The sequence below is a fragment of the Solanum verrucosum genome, unplaced genomic scaffold, assembly GCF_900185275.1.
Source record: "Solanum verrucosum unplaced genomic scaffold, falcon-dt-bn FXZP01000062.1, whole genome shotgun sequence".
NCBI lineage: Eukaryota > Viridiplantae > Streptophyta > Magnoliopsida > Solanales > Solanaceae > Solanum > Solanum verrucosum.
The window spans coordinates 9,147,749-9,171,536 of NW_026020477.1; the positions used below are offsets into that span (position 1 = coordinate 9,147,749).

General features: G+C 32.5%; 3 protein-coding genes across 4 annotated transcripts; 1 reads left to right on the forward strand and 2 right to left on the reverse strand.

Moving 5' to 3' along the window:
* The first annotated feature begins 64 nt into the window (after positions 1–64).
* Positions 65–8,568, forward strand: LOC125809298 (beta-galactosidase 16-like). Of its 2 annotated transcripts, XM_049488958.1 has the most exons (19): positions 65–258; positions 1,742–1,837; positions 1,918–2,030; positions 2,159–2,225; positions 2,690–2,782; positions 2,915–3,058; positions 3,141–3,235; positions 3,326–3,434; positions 3,617–3,701; positions 3,772–3,890; positions 4,000–4,164; positions 4,354–4,535; positions 4,720–4,811; positions 5,414–5,523; positions 5,915–6,019; positions 6,287–6,388; positions 6,584–6,729; positions 7,036–7,161; positions 8,318–8,568. In XM_049488958.1, the coding sequence occupies exons 1-19, from the start codon at positions 94–96 to the stop codon at positions 8,325–8,327; spliced, it is 2,124 nt and encodes a 707-aa protein (XP_049344915.1). In that variant the 5' UTR covers positions 65–93; the 3' UTR covers positions 8,328–8,568. The 2 variants fall into 2 exon arrangements, 1 of the variants encoding a protein (XP_049344915.1); XR_007441790.1 differs by lacking the exon at positions 8,318–8,568 and having other exon boundaries at positions 94–258; positions 6,588–6,729.
* Positions 8,569–9,308: 740 nt separating this feature from the next.
* LOC125809299 (N-glycosylase/DNA lyase OGG1) lies at positions 9,309–13,738 on the reverse strand. Its single transcript, XM_049488959.1, has 3 exons — positions 13,000–13,738; positions 11,766–11,976; positions 9,309–9,812 (listed from the first exon to the last, which is right to left on the reverse strand). Exons 1-3 carry the CDS (start codon positions 13,707–13,709, stop codon positions 9,576–9,578), a joined length of 1,158 nt encoding a protein of 385 aa, XP_049344916.1. The 5' UTR covers positions 13,710–13,738; the 3' UTR covers positions 9,309–9,575.
* A 900-nt stretch (positions 13,739–14,638) lies between these two features.
* LOC125809364 (metal transporter Nramp5-like) lies at positions 14,639–19,404 on the reverse strand. Its single transcript, XM_049489019.1, has 13 exons — positions 19,252–19,404; positions 19,058–19,136; positions 18,763–18,803; positions 18,589–18,667; positions 18,252–18,356; positions 17,772–17,881; positions 16,398–16,579; positions 16,244–16,313; positions 15,771–15,944; positions 15,568–15,672; positions 15,281–15,412; positions 15,097–15,192; positions 14,639–14,997 (listed from the first exon to the last, which is right to left on the reverse strand). Exons 1-13 carry the CDS (start codon positions 19,354–19,356, stop codon positions 14,683–14,685), a joined length of 1,593 nt encoding a protein of 530 aa, XP_049344976.1. The 5' UTR covers positions 19,357–19,404; the 3' UTR covers positions 14,639–14,682.
* Between the last annotated feature and the right edge of the window lie 4,384 nt (positions 19,405–23,788).

Genomic DNA, 23,788 nt, shown 5'->3' on the forward strand with positions numbered 1-23,788 from the left:
CATTTTGGTTCTAAGCTTCAATTATATGTATATATACATTGTCCATACAATAAAAATCAGCTAGTGTCGTGTTACGTACACGGCTACGAGACGATGGACATATCGTGGTCAGTAGCCGTGGCATTATTGATGGTGATGGTGATGGTGGTGTCTACCGGCGGAGCAAATGTGAGTTATGATGGAAGATCATTGATGATAGATGGAGAAAGGAAGATGCTATTTTCTGGATCTATTCATTATCCTAGAAGCACTCCTGATGTATGTATTTTTTCCCCCTCTTTCTTTGTTACTCTATCGAGTTATATAGTTCGATCAACTTATTTATCAAAAAATATGATCTAAATGTAAAAAGTATTACTATTAAAGGATATGAAATTCCAAGTTTTCGTCACTTTAGCCAGTTGGAGTTTCACGTCTTTTAGTAGTTACTTAAATCGCATGTTTAAATGCATAGTTATTTTAAATAATTTACGTTCTATATATTATTAAATCATTCGAAGAATAATTATAGATAAATCTTCCTAAAATGTGAGATTTGAAATTCTAAAATAAAATATAATATCTATTACAAAAAAAATAAAAATGATCTAATAATATAAAATATTTTACCTCTGTATAATATTTAAACTCTACCTATAATATAGTAACATATATAGGTGTACTTAATTTGACATATATAGGTGGATTTTCTGACAGCATCTAAGGAAGGTCTCTTAAGTTAAATTAACACTTAATTAGTTACTGAGAATTAAGGATGATTGAGTTGGTATAACATATGATATTTTACGAGAGAGTTTAGGGATCGATTCTCTCTTGTCAAAGTTTCTTAATTGAACTCGTCGTAGCAAACTTGCTTGGTGTAATTTATATTTTCTAGGTGATTTGTAAAATATTACATTGATGTGAGTTTATCTAGTGCACACCCAAAAAATAGCAGATGCATTTTCACGGGAATCTAAAAAATATTTTTTTTAAATCTAAGAGGATAAAAACCAAAAATGAATTGACAGATCATTCTTTTTTTTAACAAGATATTAATTAGTAGTTGACAATTTGTAATTTGTAGCCATGTGCGTAGGGATTAATATATGAAAATATAGGTGAGCAAATTAACTAGTCGATAAGGTTTGTTAGGATTTAGACTTTGATTGGAAATTGCATCTAAATCAAAAAAAAAAATTCCACACGCTGTCCAGTAACCACAATAGAGTCCGACTTTCCCTTGTCATCAAAAAAATAAAATCACAATAGAGTCCGACTAAATTTAGATTCGCGCCATGAAGTCCCACACTGGGTAAAGTGCTCTCTAACAAAGATGACTCCGTACTCTGATTAAGGATGAAAGATTTACCACTCCACCACAACCCTTGTTGATCTATGTAATGTTCATCACCTCTCCCTTAAAATGTGAGTGTTAATTCAAATTATAAACAGTACTAAACTGAATTTCACCTTCACTAACACTACTTTTGCTTCCCTTACATTATTATTCATTTGTTAACAATAACAACATGCCATCGTAAACCCACAAATGAGATATGGAAAGAGTAAAGTGTACGCAAATTTTATCTCTACCTCGAAAAGGTAGAAATATTGTTTTCAAAAGACCATCCTTACATTTGTTTGAATAATGTATATTTGACAACTTGCATTACTATATTGTTTTTGGCTTGAAAAAAGAGTTTTTTTCCTCACTTTTTTTTTTGGCTCTCTTTTCCAACCATTATTTTATTTCTTATAGATGTGGCCATCTCTAATATCAAAAGCTAAAGAAGGTGGAATAGATGTGATTGAAACTTATGTATTTTGGAACCTTCATGAACCCCAACCTGGACAGGTATTGGATAAAATGTTGTCATCAATATTTTTTTTTTCCGAATTTTATGTGAACGCTAAATACTTTACGCATCGAATCAGTATGATTTTAGTGGAAGACGTGACATAGTAGCATTTATGAAGCAAATTCAAGCACAAGGTCTCTATGCTTGCCTTCGAATTGGGCCCTATATTGAGGGTGAATGGACTTATGGGTAATTTTACATGCTTCAACTTTAAGATATTTTGCATCCTTGGTCCAAAATATTATCTATATTTAACTTTTGACCCCTCTATTTTGGGCAAATTAACTAAACTATATTGTGATTTTTGATGTTTATAGAGGTTTTCCTTTTTGGTTACATGATGTCCCTGGCGTTGTTTTCCGCTCAAATAATGAACCCTTTAAGGTAATATCTTCCTCCCATTCCATGTATCATATCGTATCAAATCATTTTACGATTTCAAAAAGGGAAAAAGGACAAACATACTTTCGAACTATCGTAAATGGTATGCATATACCTTCCGTCATACTTTTGGGACATTGGTGCTTCTGCCATAAAAAAACTAGAACATATATGCCCTTCACTCTAACAAAAGATTAAATAGGGATATGTGGCACAATTTTATCGATCAATCCGATATTTAATAAATGTCGAATCGATGAATAAGATTATGACACATGTATGCCCATTGGTATAAAGGGTAAATATACTCTAGTTTTTGGACGGTAGGGGCACCAATGTCCCAAAAGTACGATGGGGGATATCTGCATATCATTTACTATAGTTCCGAGGTATATTTGCCCCTTTTCCCTTTCAAAAATGATAAATAGTTCATCAATAATGACTAAGTGTAAATTGTTTGTTAACAGTTTTACATGCAAAATTTCACTACAAAAATAGTGAACCTAATGAAATCAGAAGGACTATATGCTTCACAAGGAGGTCCAATTATACTATCGCAGGTGAAATTTAACATGTAACATACATTATTTCTGATTTCCTGTCTAGTTATCGTTTAGATGATATGATTAATGTAAAAAAAAAAAAACATATATTGTCAGTGTATAGAAGTTTATTTTTTTGTATACATGCAGATAGAGAATGAATATCAAAATGTAGAAAAAGCATTTGGAGAAGATGGTCCTCCTTACGTCTCGTGGGCGGCGGAGATGGCTGTTGGACTTCAAACTGGTGTTCCATGGTGTATGTGCAAGCAAGATGATGCTCCAGATCCTGTTGTAAGTTACTTAACTTTCTTCACTCTGAAGACTAATTAAACTATGTCATTTTCTAAAAGGCATTTTCCTAGACATGCTACAGATCAATGCATGCAATGGGTTGAAATGTGGAGAAACATTTACAGGGCCTAATTCACCAAACAAGCCATCTATCTGGACTGAGAACTGGACAAGCTTGTAAGCTATTATATATATATTCTACGTTGTTCAATCGTTTGATAACCAGAGTCAGACTCAATAGAATTTTCATTTTTTTTGTGTTAAAAGCTATCAAGTGTATGGTCAGAATGCAACACTAAGATCAGCAGAAGACATGGCATATCATGTTGCTTTATTCATTGCAAGGAAGAATGGAACCTTCATCAACTATTATATGGTAAATTTCACACCTACTAACTCGAAAAAAGAAGAAAGTATCGTCAAATATAAGAAGAAGGAAAAAAACTTACCTCATACCGAATAGAGTCAACATACTTCACTACCAAGTCCAGTGTATCAAATTTTAGCTGCTTTATCATCCATCATCTAACAAGGTTCTCTGGATGGCTGCATTATCAGTATCATGGAGGAACCAATTTTGGAAGGACTGCTGCGGAATATATGATAACAAGTTACTATGACCAAGCTCCATTAGATGAGTATGGTAAGGAATACACAAGTTTTACTCGTGCTTCCAGTGGTTTCACTAGCTTTGATTGAGAATTCTACGACAGGTTTAATTAGACAACCAAAATGGGGACATCTGAAAGAGTTACATGAAGCGGTGAAGTTATGTTCAGAGACCATACTTTCTGTATTCCCTTCCATGCAGTCCTTAGGTGAACAACAAGAGGTAAATATCCACCGAGTTCACGAGTAACCCTCATTTCAAGGCCCGACTTTTCTCTCTTTCTTACAAAGATAATCTCAATCTCAAAGCTTACAAGCACTATACAAACCAGGCTTATGTATTCAGTGGAGATTCTGGAGCTTGTGCAGCATTTCTAGTCAACATGGATAACACAAAAAGTGTAGTAGTGCAATTTCAGAATTCGTCATATGAATTACCTCGGAAATCTATAAGCATCTTACCTGACTGCAAGACTGTAGCCTTCAATACGGCAAAGGTAAATACTGACATACTTAAAAAGTTTCTTTCAATTCTACGAATAGTTAACCTTTCCAGATCTACTCACTGCAATCCTAAGGATATGTAGAGATGCCAAATCATCTCCTTATTCCTAATTTAGAGAAGAGCTAAGATTTGGTTTATAACCATAGAAGACACTAACTGGCCGCATGTTCATCTGTAATAGGTAAGCACACAATTCAATACAAGAATAACAATACCAGCCATTAAGTTTGACACGGCTGAGAAATGGGAACAATTTGAAGAGGTTATTCCACAATTTGATGCTACTACACTGAGATCAGACGTATTACTGGAGCATATGAATACTACAAAGGATGTATCTGATTATCTTTGGTATACTTCCAGGTAAACTTAAAAATCCTCCATACACCACTCAACTCAGAGAAATAAAGTAATAATATATTCAGATAAATTAAACCAGGATTGAAGGACATCTTTCAGCTATATTTACTCGCACAGTATAATATAATTAAAATAGTAATGCATTCTAGGAACTGCCTTATACTAATGTGTGAAATCCACATGACAGTATCCAGCAGGATTCGATGGAACAGCAGTCTACACTAAGTGTGAAGTCCTTAGGCCATGTTTTACATGCTTTTGTGAATGGAGAACATGTAGGTAAGCATTTCACGTGAATACAATATACAAATGAAAATTGTGTCGTGCAGTTTCAAAAATAATGAAACAAGGGGCAAATATTTGTCCTACACATGAGCAAAGATTTCATTATGCACCCTGGCCCCGATACACACTCCTCTCATAGAAAATCAGGAAACAAAAGCGAAAAAAGAACGGCAGTGAACAATTAACTGTTACGAACTACTCTTTATTAAACGATAATGAGAAAAAGAGATACACATGCAGACAGACACAAACACCATATTTCCTAATGCAAATTTGGAACTTCTGGATATTTCAGCTGTACCATTGTTACAAGAGTGATAAGATTTCCAGATTCTACACTTTGTTTATGGAAATGGAACTTCTGAGTGTAGGAACTGGCTTGACCAGTGAAGAAAAAAATGCTTCCATTTCCAATAAGAACTCATAATTTTTGTTTCTTAGAGTTCCTAATCCCAAGCTACAGACCGAAAGAAAGGTCTCCAGAAAGAAGGTTGCATACCAGTGATGCTTCTATGTGAAGCACAAATCAACACTTTATGCAGCTCAAACCATCAATTTACAAAACCTCTTAAACTTCTAACTGTTGAGTTTTGTAGGTTCTTTACATGGACGGTTCAGAAATACAGCATTTACATTAGAGGGCGCTGTTTCTCTGAATGAAGGGACAAATAACATCTCATTACTAAGTGCAACTGTTGGCTTACCAGTACGTACTTTCATTTCCTCTGTTGGTTTTCCTGGGTTGCAACTAATAATACATCACCCATTATTGAATACATTGTCAATTTCATCATGATATTAGCAATAGAGGAAGTGCATATTCATATTTGGAAGTTGCATTTTTTTCTTTTTGGTGAAAAGAGAATTACTACTCATAAGGTAGAACAGTACATTATGAATTGCATATATGAGCTCTCTTTCCCTCTCAATCATAGAAGCGTCAAGGGACAGCATTTCATTGCACTTGCCAAGTTCATGTATTCACATGACTTGCTTAAGCACCACCTTCTTTAGATTTGTGATTTCTAGTTTTAAGAAAGAAGTATTTAGCAGCAAGAGATTATAAAGATAAAATGATTTTTATCCTCATCGTGCAGGATTCAGGATCATTTCTTGAACGCAGGGCTCTTGGTGTAAAGTCAGTAATTATTGAAGACAGCAAAGAGGCCAATAATATCACCAGTTTATCATGGGGTTATCAGGTAATTGTCAGGTAAAAGATAACCCAAATTTGTTGTTTGTTTAGTCATTAATACTCTGCTCATGCCATAAAATGTATACACCGCTAATGATAACTTAACCAAAAACTTTGCAAGGCATTTAACGTTTTCTGCCACATTAATCTATCAAGATCATTCTTTAGTAGAGCACTTTTAAGGCTGAGAACAACAAACCTAACAACCATAATTCTTTGACAAGTGAGTGCAATTTCTAATTAAGCTTACATCAGTATAAAACATTTTCTGAAGGTTGGATTATTGGGGGAGAAGTTACAGATTTACTCATTAGAAGAATCAAAGAGTGTTAATTGGAGCAGCTTAGGCTCTTCTCAACCGCTCACATGGTACAAGGTAAGTCTATGGATCCTTTCCGGATAACTTTTTTCTATATCATGTAGTGCTACTTGTTTAAGAGACCAAGAGATCCTTAGCAATTATATATGTGCTTATGTTTCGGTTTGCAATGCTACAAACAGCTCTTACATATTCCAATATATTTGTTATTTTACTCAAGCTATGATATATTGATTGATTGCAATTCGTCAGTCAGTTTTTGATGCACCCAAGGGTGATGATCCTGTTGCATTAAACCTTGGCTCCATGGGAAAAGGTGAGGCTTGGGTTAATGGACAAAGCATCGGCCGATATTGGGTCTCATTTCGAACGCTTGCAGGCATTCCATCACAAACTTGGTATGTAAGGTGACACTAATTCAGATTGATACTTGTACAAACTTTTTTGTACTGAATAACTATGATTAATATAGATCTTCAGTATACGTTATTCATAGAATAATAAGGCCACATTAGAATCCATCTATTTTCACCATATGTTATTTGTAGTATTAGCAGGTCATCTCAAAACCAGTCGATCTTATCTCTTATCTACTTAATAAACCTCTTCACTTAAAGATCTCATGCACTCTTGTTTATCCACGAAAGTTTATACATTAGTAATTAATGACTAAACCCCCAGCAACTAAAATTGTTCATTTCCAGGTACAATGTTCCAAGATCATTTCTCCAACCAGGGGACAATTTATTAGTCTTATTCGAAGAGGAAACTGGCAATCCTCTTGACATCACCGTAGATACTATTTCAGTCACAAAGCCATCGTTGAGAAAGTAAACTTCTATTCCTTTTTTGTTACCAAGTTATTACCTCTACGAACTATATCTTCTTAACAAAGACATTTTCAAGATATGAAGGAATAACATGCTGACCAAAAACAGACAATCCAAATTATGATAATTGATGAAAGAAGTCAACGAACACCATATGTAGAATTTCTTCAAAAAACAAATTCCATGATTAGTCACAGATCAATAATCCAATATATCAATATTTAACACTTAGGAAGTGTGATTTCTACATGAGGCATTCATTTCTCATTGTTGACCAATATTCCCTTCTTATAATTTTAATCACTCTTCCTAGACTGGATTCTATCAAGAAGATTGTGGTACAGAGCCACAATTTCAAGATTATAAATTGGCCGAAACTAATACCACAGGAAGATGGACATTATGTCTTTTACATACTTCTGCTAACTAAAACACAAGAATCTATCAACACTGTTTGCACCACTTTTATTAAACAAAAACTAATCTTTTCCAGATTTGCTTTTTTCTTCTCAGAGGTTCTCTTAAAAGAACTAATATTTGATGTCGATGTTGTAGTGTGTGTCTATCAACTGTTAATACATATACAGATTGACTAGTACTAGTTTTAGCTTAATCAACATTTGCTTAACATCTTCAGACTGAAATACCCTTAGAAAGAAAGTTAATTATTGAAAGTATACACATTAAATAACTGAAAGACTAAATTAAGGGCCTGTTTGGATTGGCTTTTGGCTTAAGACTTATAAGCCAAAAGCCATAAGTTAGGATTTCTAACTTATGGCTTTTGGCTTATTTTTGTTATTTTGGCTTTAAAATAAGTGCTTATAAGCACTTTTTAACTTTACTCAAACACTTCATAACTGCTTAAAAGCTATTTTGGCTTAAAAGCATCTAAAATAAGTCAACCCAAACGGGCACTAAATGCATGTCTAGTAGGATTTGCATTTCCTCCCCACAAATTTACAAGCACTTTTCACTGTGATAGGTCAAGAACTACGACCCAATATGTGTACTTGTTCCAAATTCAACTATATGCCAACCAAACAAAAGCATGTCAATCAAAAGTCAAGACTATCATTGTATTAAGTGTCATTTCAAGTTAGCCGTTGTCCTATCATTTCGCTTTATTTACATTTTTCTAATATGACTTTTCCAGGCGTGTCTAGGGATGAAGAGATTTACCATCCCTCACTCATAAAAAACTTTGGGAGATCCACATAATAAGGTGTCCATAAGACTGGCAATTGATGCTCCGTGAGGATAAAAGAACAATGTTGACCATTCTTTGTTTGGGTGAAGCTCAGACGTGATTTCCATATAAATGTTCAAATCATAGGAATGTAGAAATACAGAACTATATCTTTACACAGGTTATTGATTCAATCAAATGCAGGCACATTGATATTATCATCTATTTGAAGTTCAATTGCATAGATGAAAAGGTCCCAATTGAAATGTTCAGCTTCTTATTTTCATGTCTTTCACTGTCTATGTTCCTGAATTTTTTTAATGAACAAAAACAGAACAAGTGAAGGAAATGGTTTCGAAATCAATCAGGCATTTTATTGACGATCTTTATGTCCTAATGTCCTATTAATTTCCAAGAGAACAATTACGACGAAGGTGGGGGAAAATGGACGTAGTCAGACAGATAGCAAATGCAAATTGAAGCCTTTAACCAATTTAACACACAACATATAGTTAATGCAAATTAATACATTCTTACAGAAGGAAGTCCTACACATTTCATTATGTGAAACTTTAGCAGCCTGAACGTTCAAATTGGAACTACCAAAACAGAATAACAAATACCCTACTTACAAAATTAGGCTGTAAGTCGCCACCGATTAAATAATTATGGAACAGTGACTTCATGCAAAATGCTCACCAGCTAGATGAGTTTTCCCATGCCTGCAAAGGAATATCAATTAATTAGTATGGACACTATCAATTGCCAAAAAATCTCAAGAAGCAACAGGTGCCAGGAATGCAGATAATTAGAATTTCTCCATCCCCAATAACCAATGTATTTTTCCTTCCAGCCTAGGAGGAAGAGCAGCATCTTCTATTAGATGTTTAAGAATCTAAAAGTGCTAGTTAACCTAACAGTTCTTCAAGTAGAAATCGCCAAATATATATGTATCATTAATATAAACTAACAAAAAGTAAAATACGATAAAATGCAGCAAACCAGAAGGGTAATTGCAAACATTTCATGTAGAATCACTCTCTAAGCAACATACATTCTTTTCAACTTTAACATCCATATAACTGAAAATCTTAGCAATTCTAGATGAAAAATCTTCTGAGATGTTTTTGATACCTCGGATGGTGAGAACTAGAAAGAACAGTTTTCATCAGCTCTGCACGTAGATTAAATCTAATTTCGAGCATGAAAACACAAGCATGACATATCATTCTTTGGGGACCTTTGTGATCCCACCCAGTTTTCTCTTTTTAGAATTAGGAGACTTCTCTTCCGTAGAATTCAACAGTGCTTTCTGTGAAGGTAGTTCCGCAATGAAAAGCAGAGTTTGAGCCCAACCAGCATATTTCCCATATGTCCTCACAAAAGCATCAGCCACACGATTGCAAAGTTTAGGCGTAAGACTGGTTCCTGCCAGTTCAGGGAGGAGGTACCTGGTCGCAATCTAGCCAAAGATCAAGAAGAAATGTTGAAAATGATAATAACAGATATGAACAGAAGTACATTTTCTGAAATTTAAGTAACTTCAAAGAGCAAAGAGAGAAGCATGTTTGCATGTCAATATCTCAATACATGTAGCAGGGAACAGTTGATCAAATTAGGTAATAGCAGAATCCGGGCCAACATACATCACGGAGAACTGTGATGTGCTACTCATAGTACTCCCGCTACCCTAATTGGTTCAATTATCACTTTTTCCTGCATCCAGTGTTTTCTTCCTCTCTTTTTTTTTGAGAAGGGTAATTGTGTCGTAAAAGCAGCACTAAGGGAATGCTGAAGTAATTACAGGTGATCAGAAAGCAGAAGAAAAAACCCAGTCCAATCTTATAGGGATTCTAAGAGATTAAGTATGGATTTCACATCATTTATAAAATCCTCCTTACACCAAAAAGAAAAGAAAGTATGCATAACCTGTTGGGATGAATCCTTACATCATTTATAAGTATGGGTTTTGCATCATTTTAAAAAAAATTTAAACGAATTTTGCATCATTTATAAACTCATATTTTCACTTCATTGGTAACCAAACAAGCTACTCCTTTCAGGAAAAAAGCATCCCCAAAACCATTTGCTTCCTCAAGAATCTGGCACTATGACAGACAGTAAAGCTCCAAGCTGTTTACATCTTAACTCTTTTCCCGGAATAAGTGAACTTTTTTAAGGACATAAACCAAAAGTTGGTGCTCATTTAAGAAGAAAACATAGGCTAGAAACTGTCAATATGCAGGCTCCTATTTTCCTTACATGAAGGGAACTTCATACTCGGTAAGACTATGTTAGCTACAAAACCAAATTACGGATAGTTAACCAACTGCTAAACTGTGATTACTGTGAAGCATATTTTTGCTTTGTTTGATTGGTATAGGAAAAAGTTTCTTCTGGAGAAACATAAACAATAGATAATTGTTGAAGTGTGTGATCATCTCATCTAAAAGCCTAAATTGTTAGAGAGAGCAAGTTTTAATTACTTAATTATATTGTAATACACCCACTCATGTGTGGCCCTAATTCTTCTTCATTGGCCGAACACATGAAATATTTTTTGCTTTCCAAGTGGCAGTGAAATTTGAACTCAGGATCTCTGTCTGCTTTGATACCATGTGAATAGATGGACAGTGGACCTAGTTCAATCTCAAAAGCTAGCTCATAAAGGAAGGATTTTCCAAGATCATAGAGACCATAAGACAACCCATTTGCTCAACCAACGTGGGACTTAACCCCTCTCTCCCAATACATTAGTACTAGACAACTAAAGCATGGAATATGGGGGATCCACTATTGAGAACACAACAAATGAGGATCATTGGTCACTTGGTTGTGCCATTGATACCATGTTAAAATCGTTTGATCATCTCGTCTAAAAACTTAAGTTGGTAGAGAAAACACACATTTAATTACTTAATATAGTGGTAAAGAGAAGCACACAGAGTAGGCATGAAATAAATATAAATGAACAGATGAGCATAAAAACATCTAGGAAAAAGGATCTCCACAATGAAGTGAATAAGTTCAAAAACTGCACAACCTTCATCCATAAATAATCATTCACACCAACAATCTGCTACAAAATTTAATAGATTTCAACTCTCCTCATTATTTTTTCAGTCCTCTCCCCTCCCCCCTTTATTTGTTAAGAAAGAACTCATTAGTCCCATCTATATACTCTTTTCGTAGCAAAATAGAGGTCTTGGGAACATATCAAGCAAGAAAGGAACAACAACTACTACTACAATAATAATAATAATAATCTTCTTTAGGTTTATCTTAATTTGAAATATTTATAAGAAAGCATATCTTATATCTTGTGACTTGTATGGAATCAAAGGAAAATGCATATGTCAGAAGATGTTTGTGATCTCTTATATAACAAGAAAATATAAAGCTTTTGAAAGCTAACCTTCCACACATGAGTATCAACTGGAATAGCATGGTGCTGATCTAGAGAGAAGAGAGCAATACATGCTGCGACCTTAGGACCAACACCAGGTAGAGAGCACAGCAAAACAATGGCCTCAGGAAGATCTACTTTGCGAAGTGCAGCAAGCCACTCCATACCTCCACCAGGCTTTGATTGCAGTTCTTCCACAGTACCTACTATATATTTAGCCCTAATCATTCAATACAAGATCAGGAGCGTTATGGAGTGAGTTATTAAATATAACTATAACTTGACATCAGTTCAACAATAACTAGAAAGTTGAAAGTGTTCTCATCTACACAAAATACTCAAGTTCCTGTCAAAATTGCCCGAAGTGAAAATGCAATGGAATTGGAAAGATGAAACAACCCAAAAGTTGAAGATATAAGATGTATCACATCATCTGTCATTTGATACCATTTTAAAAGGCTTTGGAGATCATTCATCACCATATTGTTAACCAAGCCGATTTAGGTAATGCCAAATAGTGTTTCAAAGCCACTAGAAATCTTAGTATCTGAAAATACATGCACTTCTTTAGTGAGAGTTTGAAACTAAAATAGAGGGAAAAGGAAACTTAATGGAATTTGATAGATTTCGTAAAGACTGTCACATCAATTCGTTTGAGATAAAGCTCATCAATTTCACTGCAGTTCCATACACCAGTAACGCCCCTTCTATATGTATAATTTTGTACATTCCCAATAAAGACATAAGAACCTATTCGTACCCCCAGGTGTGGCTAGTTGTCAATGAAGTGGATTAAGAACCATGAGGTTTCAAATTCAACTCCCACCAAAGACAAAAATACTAAGTGCCCATTTGGCCGAGGATATTTTTCGCTTTTTTCCCGAAACTGTTTGGAAATAGAATTGTTAATTTTTCCGGAATTCAAAAAACTCCATAAAGCTCTATTTTTCACAATTTTCACTCCAAATCACTTGCAAAAATTCAAAAACAACTTCAGTTTCCAAACACCAATTTCAACTTTTTTCCAAATTTCACATTTTTTATGCCTAACCGCTCAATAAGTTCTCTCTTTTCATTATGTCTTAGACTTGTTGGACAAAGTTATGCGGTACCTGATGGGACTGGCCCGGACACCACAGTTATATAAAAGAAAGAAGATATAAAGGGCCTATTGATATCATAGGACACATGATTTAAAGAAAAAACAAAACTCTGAAACCACCATGATTGAGAAAAAGCATACCTGTAACCAAATCCAGCAGCTCTTAGCTCTTGTTCAGAAACCATTGCCAACCTTTCCAGTGAAGGAAACTCATAAAACTTGAAACCTCCAACAGCTCCCAAATAATTCCCCAATGATGAAATAAAATCAACCATCATAGTAATTCTCTTGATATTATTATTAGATGAGCAAATAAACTGAATAAGACACTCAATAGGGTCTTGCCTCAGTACTCTAGCACCCCCCAAATGAATAGCCAATTCAGCAAATCTTTTATCAGAAGCCTTAAAACCCTCCCAAACCTCAGTTAAAGAAATTTCCACATTGAGAAAATCAAGAAGCGCTACCTTAGCAGCAGATGATTCAGAGTCAGAGGTAGTGTAATGGAAATAGTACCCAACATCACCATTTTCAAGCTGCTTCAGTGAAACCAAGTGGGACCTACCAACAACACCAGTATACTGAATGGGTCCTGTCTGTTTCCACCTGAAGGTTTGGCCTGTTGGGAAGGTGAGGGGCAAGTAAAGTTCTGATCTTGATAAGTTGAGGGGTACCCATTTGGGATCTTCTTCTGGGATTGGATTTGTTAGAATATTTCTTGGTTTTTTGGAAGAAAGGGTTCTCAAAGATGTAGTTTTGGAAGGGAGAGATTGTGGAGATGGTGGAGTTGATGGGGTTGAAGCCATGGTTATTGGTCTCTTCATGATTGAGAGAGTTCTTACTGCTAGCATCTATGGAAACGCAGAGAACGAGACTCGCACTGGGGATGGCAATGTGGCTGGACAGGGTGGGGTGGGTTGAGCTTAACTCCGTTCCGCATGACAATTTTTTTCATTTTTCGCTTCCATCCTGCTCCGCATAGATTCATCTCGCATTAACTTGCCTCGTATAATTTTTTTAATATATTTTTTTTTGTTAAGTTTGATATATAAATAGAATTCATAAAATAAATTCATTTTTATTAAGTTGTATTAATTTAATATAATAGGAATTCACATTTGTTTTAAAAATAAAAAAGTTTACTTCCATCCGCTCGACGCAATCTTAAATCTACCCGCCCCGCATAACCTTAAACTCACCCCACCCCGCACCGCAATGCCCTCAAAATGGAGGTACTAAGGAACGATTGGGTAATTTGCTCCTTGGTCTCTTCTTCTTTTTTCCTTTTTTTTTTTATATATAAATACATAAAATTTCAAATCTATTTTAACATTTTAACTTTACGGTAATTTTTTAAGCAAAATAACAAACCTTCGTAATTGACTTCATTTGATTCAATTGGCAAAGTAATGAATTGATGGAGTAAAATATAGGGATTTCTCAAATTATTTTGTTAATTTTTTATCCTCTAAATTTATTAATATTACCTAAATAACTGATGTGGCAAATAAAAAAATATTTAAGCACATAAATAGCAAAAAACTTAAGAGAAAAAAATATGTGTGCTTGGTGGTAACGATACAACGAAAAATAACCATAAAAACAAGTTATTCTAATAAAAATTGTTATGACGCAGAATGAAATTGGATGTAAGAGATTGATTGCTTAGTCGAAGTCGAAGGTTTAACATATTCAAGATTTGCGCAACCAAAATTTGAGGAATTTCATGTTGCACCATGACACAAGCCACATTATAATTTCATTATTAGACCAAACACAAAATTAAGAGTGAAAATTGAAGTGTATTACAACAAATGAAAAAACTTATTGTGGCAATGGAATATCAGCAAGATCCTCTCTATAAGGCACACGATCTACTAATTCCATATTGTTTGTTCCATTTTCCATATGATCATCCTTGATTGGATCAACGTAGGTCACGACTGTATCTTTTCGAAACATAAGGTAAATCACAGCTAGAATATATATAGCCATCAATGGAAATACTACGATCCCAATCAACACATTTCCAACTTTAGGCAAATTGTTGCTTATAAGCCAACCCACAAAAGCTGTGCTAAGGTAGTAGATGTTGATCCCAATGATGCCTAGTCCAAGAACCCACGAGATCACGATAATCTAGATATTCCAAAAAAAAAAAAAAAAAGATATGTCAGTTAGTTTGACTAAACTTTCAAAATTTGCTTATTTTGAAAAATAACATGTGGTATAACTTACATAAATTGAGTTCTTGTGTGGTCCCAACTTAGTGGAACCGCTGCTAAATTTGAGTAGTGGAATGAGAGCAAATGGAAGTTCAAAGGAAAGTATCATCTGAAAAATGTCCAAAAAAATTAATTTTTTCGATACACAAAGGTAAAAAAAAAGTTTTTAAAAAAAAATTAAGGGTCGTAAAATATACAGAAGCAATGATGATTAGCCTTCCGGCCCCTGATGGTCCTCCAATAATTGAAACAACAAGGCTTGGAGTAATGGCGATAAGCCTAGTAAATAAGTTCCTTAACCATGTCTTCATTTTAAGATCCAAGAATCCCTATATAATTCACAAAAAAAATATGATACTTAGACATTATTCAGTAATCTAATTAAAAACAGCAATGAAAAAAGTCACTTGAACTCTCAAAAAAAGAACTTATATCGCTCCATTTCTTTTTGCTAAATAGGATGGATTAAAATTTCGAGACTTACTTGCATGATAAATTGGCCAGCATAAGTACCAGTAATGGTAGAGCTTTGTCCTGAGGCTAATAATGCAATGGCATAAACAGTAGAACTTGATTTTCCAAGTACATTCTGTTAATTAAAATTAAAACTTTAATAATTAGTTTGTTCTAATTAAATGATTATTTTAGAGAGAAAAAATAATTAAATTAAGGGATTGTTGTTAAAACCTTGAGAAGAAAAGAAGCAGAGTTCAATGTAATGTCACTACAACTTTCTTTATTTTGATATGAGAGATTGTCAGCTCCACAAACAGTACCAGACACAGACACAACTGCCACATTGATTAGGAAGGACACAAACAGCGCGAAACCGCTCTCTATCAAGAAGAATTTACATGCCTCCTGCAAAGTTCAACATTAATTAATTTTTCATATTTTGTTTTAAATAAATAAACCTACATTTTTATTTTAACATTTTAACTTTTAGATAAGATGATCACAAAATTTAATATGATATCAGAGTAATCAAAAGTCTTGAATTAGTTGAGCCCTATTAGTAATTGGACCTAAACACATCCATATTATTTTTAAGGGTTACATGTGCTATATTTAATAACAGACGGACTAAAAAATGAATTACGTAATAGTACAAGGACTAAAAACACAATTTTCCCATTTATCAAAAGGGATTTCGGACTTACATTAACGCCACGAACAGAGTTAGGTATCTTTCTAGATAGTACAAGCGCAGAGTGAAGGAAGAGATTATGTCTGCAAAAAAATGATAAACATGAGTAACTAAATTTGATATTTGATATCCAATCAAACAACGTAAAATTAGTTATGAAAACGTACGGCATGACGAGGGCGCCCAACAAGGCGATAGCATCAGCGGTGGCTCCGTCACCGTTGAGCTTAGGAATAAACATTCCTTTAAATAATTCATTAGCAGGAGGTTTTACATAACTCATTTCTCCAAAGAAACAAGCTGCCATTACAAACACTAGAATTGCTATTAACAATTCTAACTTCCTAACCTGCATATACAAAATTGATTAATTAATTAGTAAAAACTTTAGTCTAACAAGACAATAAGAATATGGTTTGTTATTAAGTCAGCTAGTTTAAATTCATTTTTTCAAAAGTAAGATTCTTAGAGACAATTATATAAATAACAACACTAGACAAAATGTTTTTCCCATACTTTTTGTATTTAATTTTAGTACTTTCTAATCGATATGAACAATAACATATATTGACCCCTCCATTTTTTAATTACTAATGATATATTTTTCACTATTTTATTAAAAATATATTTACAAAATGACTAGATCAGAATACAACCAAGGAGATAATGCAAATGATAAAGAACAATTATATAACTAGCTAATGGGATTACGTACACGTTGTATTGTTTTAATTTTTAAATATTATAAATAAAATATTTAATAAGTTTGCTTGAACATATATAATTACTACAATATTCAATTATTTAGATACCTTATTGAGTGGTTTAGGTAATTGACTTGAATATTTATTTATATACTAAAATAAATGTTTGTTTACATAATTAAAAAAAAGAGTTGGCTTTATTTTTCAAAATTATCCTTATTTACATATCCCTAATAAGGCTTTTAAATTACACCAACACTCTATGATATCATTAATTAAAGTAGTTTGGTCAAAATATCTGAAATAATAATAAACTAGAAGTTAGTAGTATTTTTGTAAGGGGTATGTTAAAAAGTAAAACATCGTTTGGTTAGGAACAAATTATTCTGAGATTATTAATCTCAAGATAAGTTATCATGCGATAAGTTATTCCATTATATATATATATGAGATAACTAATTTCATCACTAAGATATAAAAGGTGAGACAAATAATCTCAGGACTGTCTAATATCTCCAACCAAATGCAGGATCTCTGAATTATTATACCTTATACCCAGGGGAATATCCTTCCAAAATCATTTATAATAGTGTTATATTTTTCAAAAAATATTTAAATATAGATGGATGAACCAACATTTGAAGGATCATATAATGCAGTGATGATTGAGTGCACCTCTCTGAGTAAAGTTAGAAATTGAAATCTTATATCTATCTTATTTTATTTTTCTTTTCATAATACTGCACCTATATCATCTCGAAGTCCTAGATACACACCTGCTTATACCTCCCACCAAACAACTCCGAAGGGGTTTAAAAGAAATATAGCAAAACTTACCCCATATCTCTGCAGGCCAATGAATAGAAGAGTACTAGCACCAGTGCAAAGAACTCCAGCCCAAACAGGAATATGGAACAATATATTAAGAGCAAATGCTGTCCCAATTACTGCCGGCAGAAACACATAAATTAATTATTAAAAAAAGAGTTAGATAAAATAATGACCTTATATATATTATTAATATAGGAATATGTATATATATTCATGTAATAATTCAAAAACTCAAAAAAAAAATAATTCTATATTATATAAGACAAAAGTTTAGTATACAACATTATTGTGATAAGTAAACTGAACTTTTATCATTTCTATTTTACAGAACATTATTGATGAATTTCACTATAATAACTCAAAAATTATAGTGAGTTAAAATAATTATATCATTAATTAATCTGTATCCATTACCATTTTTAATTTAATTAAAAGGTATTATACATGTTTAATTAAATAATTAAAAAGGGTTAACAAGTGTTTTACCTTCAGGAATATCTGCAGCTATGACAGCAACTTCAGCTAGCAACCATAGACAGTACTTAACAAATACTGGATATTCAGCCCTGCATAATTCTGATAAATGTTTCCCTGCAAAAAATATTTTTAAAAATCATTTTTTTTAAAATTTGGTGTTCAGAATCCACGTTGGAACTTCAACTAAATTCGAATAACGCATTGCAGGGCTCATTCGTGGGTGGCGCTTCCAACAATATTTTCTCCATACCCATGGCTCGAATCCGAGATCTCTGGTTAAGAATGAAGCAGTCCTACCACTGCACCATAACACAGGTTGATCTTAATATTTTGATTTATAACTTACCAGTGCTTACTCCAAGATTAGCAGCAAGTGATTGAATAATAAGAGCAAATATCAATCCAATGAGGATCACCCAAAGAAGCTGACAATTTAAGAAACAAATAATTATTTGACATACATATCTCTATTAGCTAATTAAATTTTTTGGGCATACAAAAGTTTCTTATTTTTGCTTACCTCATATCTATGGTTTGCTCCTGCTTGCAAATCAGTTTCCACTGTAATATTAATAAAAAGTTAATTTAGAACAACTAAAACCAAAAAATTGACACGAAGGATTACTCAGATGGTAAACACCATTCACCTTCAATTTTAAAATTGTAAATTGAGTCATCAATAAAGCAAAGAAGGAGCGAGCTCTAGTAAAGGGTGAAAAAAAAAGACTAAAAACAAAAAGTCGATATGAATTATTTATGTGAGTTCGTGCCTAAAATTTCAGGCACGAAAAAAGAAAATATAATAAGTAACTTACAGTTCCCAGGATCAAGATATGCCAAGGAAACAAGAAAACCTGGTCCCACATATGCAAAGAAGTTTTTCCAGCCGTGTTTCTACATAATTAGACAACTCTTTAATTTTTCATGATAAATATTTTCAAGATTTTGTTGTGTATACATGAGTTTGAACTCGAGACCTCTGATTGTTTGATTAAAGATATTTACTAACCTGATGCTCAATATGATGATCATTATTAGAAGGTAATGGACTCTCAGCTACTGCTACAATTCTCTTGCTTCCTCCAATCACTTCGTTTTGCTGTTGATTCTCCATTCTTTTTTCTCTTTTTTACTCACTTTGACTGTTAAACTCTTTGTGTTTACTTAGATAAGACTTGGATGTTTCTCCTTATTTATAGTGTACAAGTTTGAACACATTCTTGTTCTGATGTCAGGTAATTGAGAAGGCAAGGAAAAGTGTGGAATTTTTTTTAAAATATTTATTTGGGGGGTGGGGGGGTGGGGGGGGGGAGTGGGGAGGTGGTGTATATTATTACGATAAAAATTACTCTACATCTAGTGTTTTTTAACTTTAGTCGTAGTTATGATCAACTAATTAAAGTGAAAATATATATATTGTATATATAAGTGATAAATATATGTATGAAAGAGTACACGTGTGTTTCTGATATTTATTAATTTGATATAAATATCAGGTGCCGAGCAACTCCTTTGAATTATATTGATTAATAATTAACAACATATATAATACCTGGCCAGCCATATAACACCAAGGTAAGTCATGGGACATGCCATAATACCTTCAATTCTTAACAACTTTTAGACATTGATTAGGATAAATGATCAAGTGTACTAGGTATTTTTTTAAAAAAAATAAAAAAGTCATTCTAGTGCTAATTAGGTATTACTACTAATATAAAAAAATCCAATCCAGCCAATTGCTATCAACTAATTTGCTGTAACTGTATTTGGTTGAATCTCCAATAGAATAGGGAATGCATCTTGTTGTTTTTATTTTTATATGATTATATTCCCTTTTATTCTTTAAAAAAATTTGACTCAATAGTATGTATTTTATCAAGTAAGCTATCATAGTTTTGGATATGGAAAGTGTAATAACATGTAAAATGCTGCCCTCTGGTTGAGAAGGAACATATTGAACTTCCTTTCCTCCCTAAAATATTAATGTCAAAGTTACTAATGAAACAACCAGATCAATTTATTCTAATTTAAATTATTTTAACGAAAAAGGGTCAAAATTATCTTTGCAAGAGCTGAAATAGATTGTTATTATCCTCCATTTAGGATAAAAAGTGCCTCTGTTGTTATCCCAAGAGAACACAAGTACTTTCAAGAGTTAAAAACTCAAAATGTTAGTGGGACTAAGCCTTCCACCTAAGTGTTGTCAATTAGCTAGGATTCACTTAGAGGCAACTAAAAGTCGCCACTAAAGCCCATTTTTTCAACAAAAATATGATAATTAATTTTCAATTACATCCTAATTTTCTAAAATCAATATACATGTACTATCAATATTAAAAACATCCAATATTATTACAAAAAAACATCAAAATTACTTCTCAACTCGAATCTCCTACTACACAATGACTCTCATTTGAAAGTGAGATACCGACTTTTATAAGAGGGAAAGATCACTCTGTCATGCACATTATTGTACATTTTATGCATTTATATATGACATAAAAATAAAACCTTTATCGACATCATTTGTGATTTTTCAAAAACAATATCCATGTTATGAAGAAAAACACAAAATCATTCGTATATTCTAATACTAAAAATCAGTGAAAATCTTTAGCGACAATATTCTGGAATTTTTTTAATGTAATGATAAATAATATACGAAGATGATCCTATTTCGATTTTCGACAGACGTGATTAAACTTGAGAGTAGTAGACATTGCTTAAACTTGGAACAATTGTTTCTTAAAACAATTCATTGAGCATATGAGACTATCATATCATATATCATGTTTTTTCTACTATATTATAAAAGGGAGTTTAGGCCCAAGTATAATATATAATATTCAAGATTGAGACTTTTTCCAATCTTCAATATTATATATTATACTTTGGCCTAAACTCTCTTTTATAATATAGTAGAATATATATATATATATATATTCTACTATATTATAAAAGAGAGTTTAGGCCAAAGTATAATATATAATATTCAAAATTGGGACTTTTCCCAATCTTAAATATTATATATTATACTTGTTGGACTTTTAAAAGGAAGTTTATAACTATAATATATAATATTCAAGATTGGCACTTTCTTGAATATTATATATTCTACTATATTATAAAAGAGAGTTTAGGCCAAAGTATAATATATAATATTCAAAATTAGGACTTTTCCCAATCTTGAATATTATATATTATACTTGTTGGACTTTTAAAAGGAAGTTTATAACTATAATATATAATATTCAAGATTGACACTTTCTTGAATATTATATATTCTACTATATTATAAAAGAGAGTTTAGGCCAAAGTATAATATATAATATTCAAAATTGGGACTTTTCCCAATCTTGAATATTATATATTATACTTGTTGGACTTTTAAAAGGAAGTTTATAACTATAATATATAATATTCAAGATTGGCACTTTCTTGAATATTATATATTCTACTATATTATAAAAGAGAGTTTAGGCCAAAGTATAATATAATATTCAAAATTGGGACTTTTAAAAGGAAGTTTATACCCAACTATAATATATAATATTCAAAATTGGGACTTTCTTGAATATTATATATTATATTTATTATATAGTACAACTTGGGCATAAACTCCCTTTTAAAATAATATAGAATATGTATATTTCTACTATATTTTTCTACTAGAGTTTAGGTCCAAGTATAATATATAATATTCAAAATTGGGACTTTTCCCAATCTTGAATATTATATATTATACTTGTGGGACTTTTAAAAGGAAGTTTATACCCAACTATAATATATAATATTCAAGATTGAGACTTTCTTGAATATTATATATTATATTTATTATATAGTACACCTTTGGCATAAACTCTCTTTTAAAATAATATATATATATATATCTCACAAATGGAAAAGTCTCAATCAAGGAAGCAACATATATCATTTACAAATGACTTAAAAAGCTTTAAAATATTTAAAAGCTATATAATAAAATAGGTTCACTCTCAGAATTCTATTAGACTCACATATATTGGGACAAAAAAAATAACACACATCATTTTAATATTACCAAAAAAGTATTATAAATAATAATAATTAACAACTTAAAATATCTAAAAGACATTTTAAAAGGGTTAATTTTGTAATTTTATCTATATCACATAAATTAGGACAAAGTGACCAGTAATGTACATTATTTCAAAGTTACATAAAAATATTATAAATCACAATAATTAATAACTTCAAACATTTTTTAAAAAAAATATGAAAATTTGGATGACTCTCCAAATTTCATTTGTGTCACATAAATTGAGACAACAAAAATAACATATATTGGATCCATTTTAATTTATTTGTCTTATTTTTTTTATTTTTAAAAATTGCGTACTATAAATCATGATAATTGACAACATAAAATATGTTTTGAAAAAAAATACAAAAAATTTCACTGATTCTTGAAGTGAATCTATCGTAAAAATACTATAAATCATGATAATTGATAACATAAAATATTTCAAAAATGTTGCATGTGGGTAGTCTTATTATGCCTTAAATAGCGTCAAAGAAAGTACAAGTTTGTGATAAAAAAAAACTTATTCTTTTATCCACGCAAACAATCGCTTCAAAAACTCGGTTATTAGCCCCAAAACATACCATTTATATTTGTCATGCCCCGAGCCTACACCCTAGACGTGGCTGGCACTCGAAGACCATTGCTGGCCCCCAAGCGAACCCTTGGTCTGACTTTCTTAACTCAGCGGAATAACTCAATGCAATGCAAGGTTTTAAAACCACCTGACTGAAATAAAATCTGGCCAAAAAGGCAACTCGAGTCTCAAAATAGAATATTTACATATATACATAGATGAGAGACTCCAAACCAACTGACTGACTGTCTATGAAGCCTCTATAATACTGAGATGGATGTTGGGACAGACCCTAAAACATCATATTAAAACAAAACTAAGAGAACAAAATGATCGAGTCCTCCGGAATGCAAAGAGGCTCACCACTGACTCGAAAGTACTCAACTGGATCAACGGCGAACCGGATGCTGGCCCTGGGTACCTGTGTCTGCATCACAATAAGATGCAGGCCAACTGGCATCAGTACATTGAATGTACGAGTATGCGAGCTGGAAAGCTAAACCACAACTTAAGCTTGAAAAGAGTACAAAGGAACTCTTACCTTAGCTCTGTTCAACTCATGAATAACTAAACTTAATATATATAGCAATACGACACATGCAATATATAAAGCTTGTAAAATAGTGTAAATAACTTAGCTTGTTAAAGGTAAAACAATAACAACTCAACTTTACTTATATAAAAGTAATATAACTTTAGTGGGAGACTCTTTCAACCGACAATCACCACTATGAGCCCTAGTGGTGATACAACGTTTTACCTCACGTTGCCCAAGGACCATCCTATACCTTGCCGTGATATAGGAAGCTAACTTTACTAAGTGGATCCACTAGCTTAATCTTACGGGTTCATCTAAAAAGTATGACCCGTTAACTCCCATGTTGGCACATGGTTCTTATGGAGAGT

Excerpts from the sequence above, each read along its gene's own strand:
- LOC125809298 (XM_049488958.1), top strand. The coding sequence starts at position 94 with ATGGACATATCGTGGTCAGTAGCCGTGGCATTATTGATGGTGATGGTG. Across the intron at positions 4,165-4,353 it reads TAGCCTTCAATACGGCAAAG|GTAAGCACACAATTCAATAC; the intron begins GTAAATACTGAC and ends CATCTGTAATAG. Across the intron at positions 6,730-7,035 it reads GGCATTCCATCACAAACTTG|GTACAATGTTCCAAGATCAT; the intron begins GTATGTAAGGTG and ends GTTCATTTCCAG.
- LOC125809299 (XM_049488959.1), bottom strand. The coding sequence starts at position 13,709 with ATGCTAGCAGTAAGAACTCTCTCAATCATGAAGAGACCAATAACCATG. Across the intron at positions 11,977-12,999 it reads GCTGCTGGATTTGGTTACAG|GGCTAAATATATAGTAGGTA; the intron begins GTATGCTTTTTC and ends TTGAATGATTAG. Across the intron at positions 9,813-11,765 it reads TTGATACTCATGTGTGGAAG|ATTGCGACCAGGTACCTCCT; the intron begins GTTAGCTTTCAA and ends ATCTTTGGCTAG.
- LOC125809364 (XM_049489019.1), bottom strand. The coding sequence starts at position 19,356 with ATGGAGAATCAACAGCAAAACGAAGTGATTGGAGGAAGCAAGAGAATT. Across the intron at positions 16,314-16,397 it reads TTGGGCGCCCTCGTCATGCC|ACATAATCTCTTCCTTCACT; the intron begins GTACGTTTTCAT and ends ATTTTTTTGCAG. Across the intron at positions 14,998-15,096 it reads CACACAAGAACTCAATTTAT|ATTATCGTGATCTCGTGGGT; the intron begins GTAAGTTATACC and ends TGGAATATCTAG.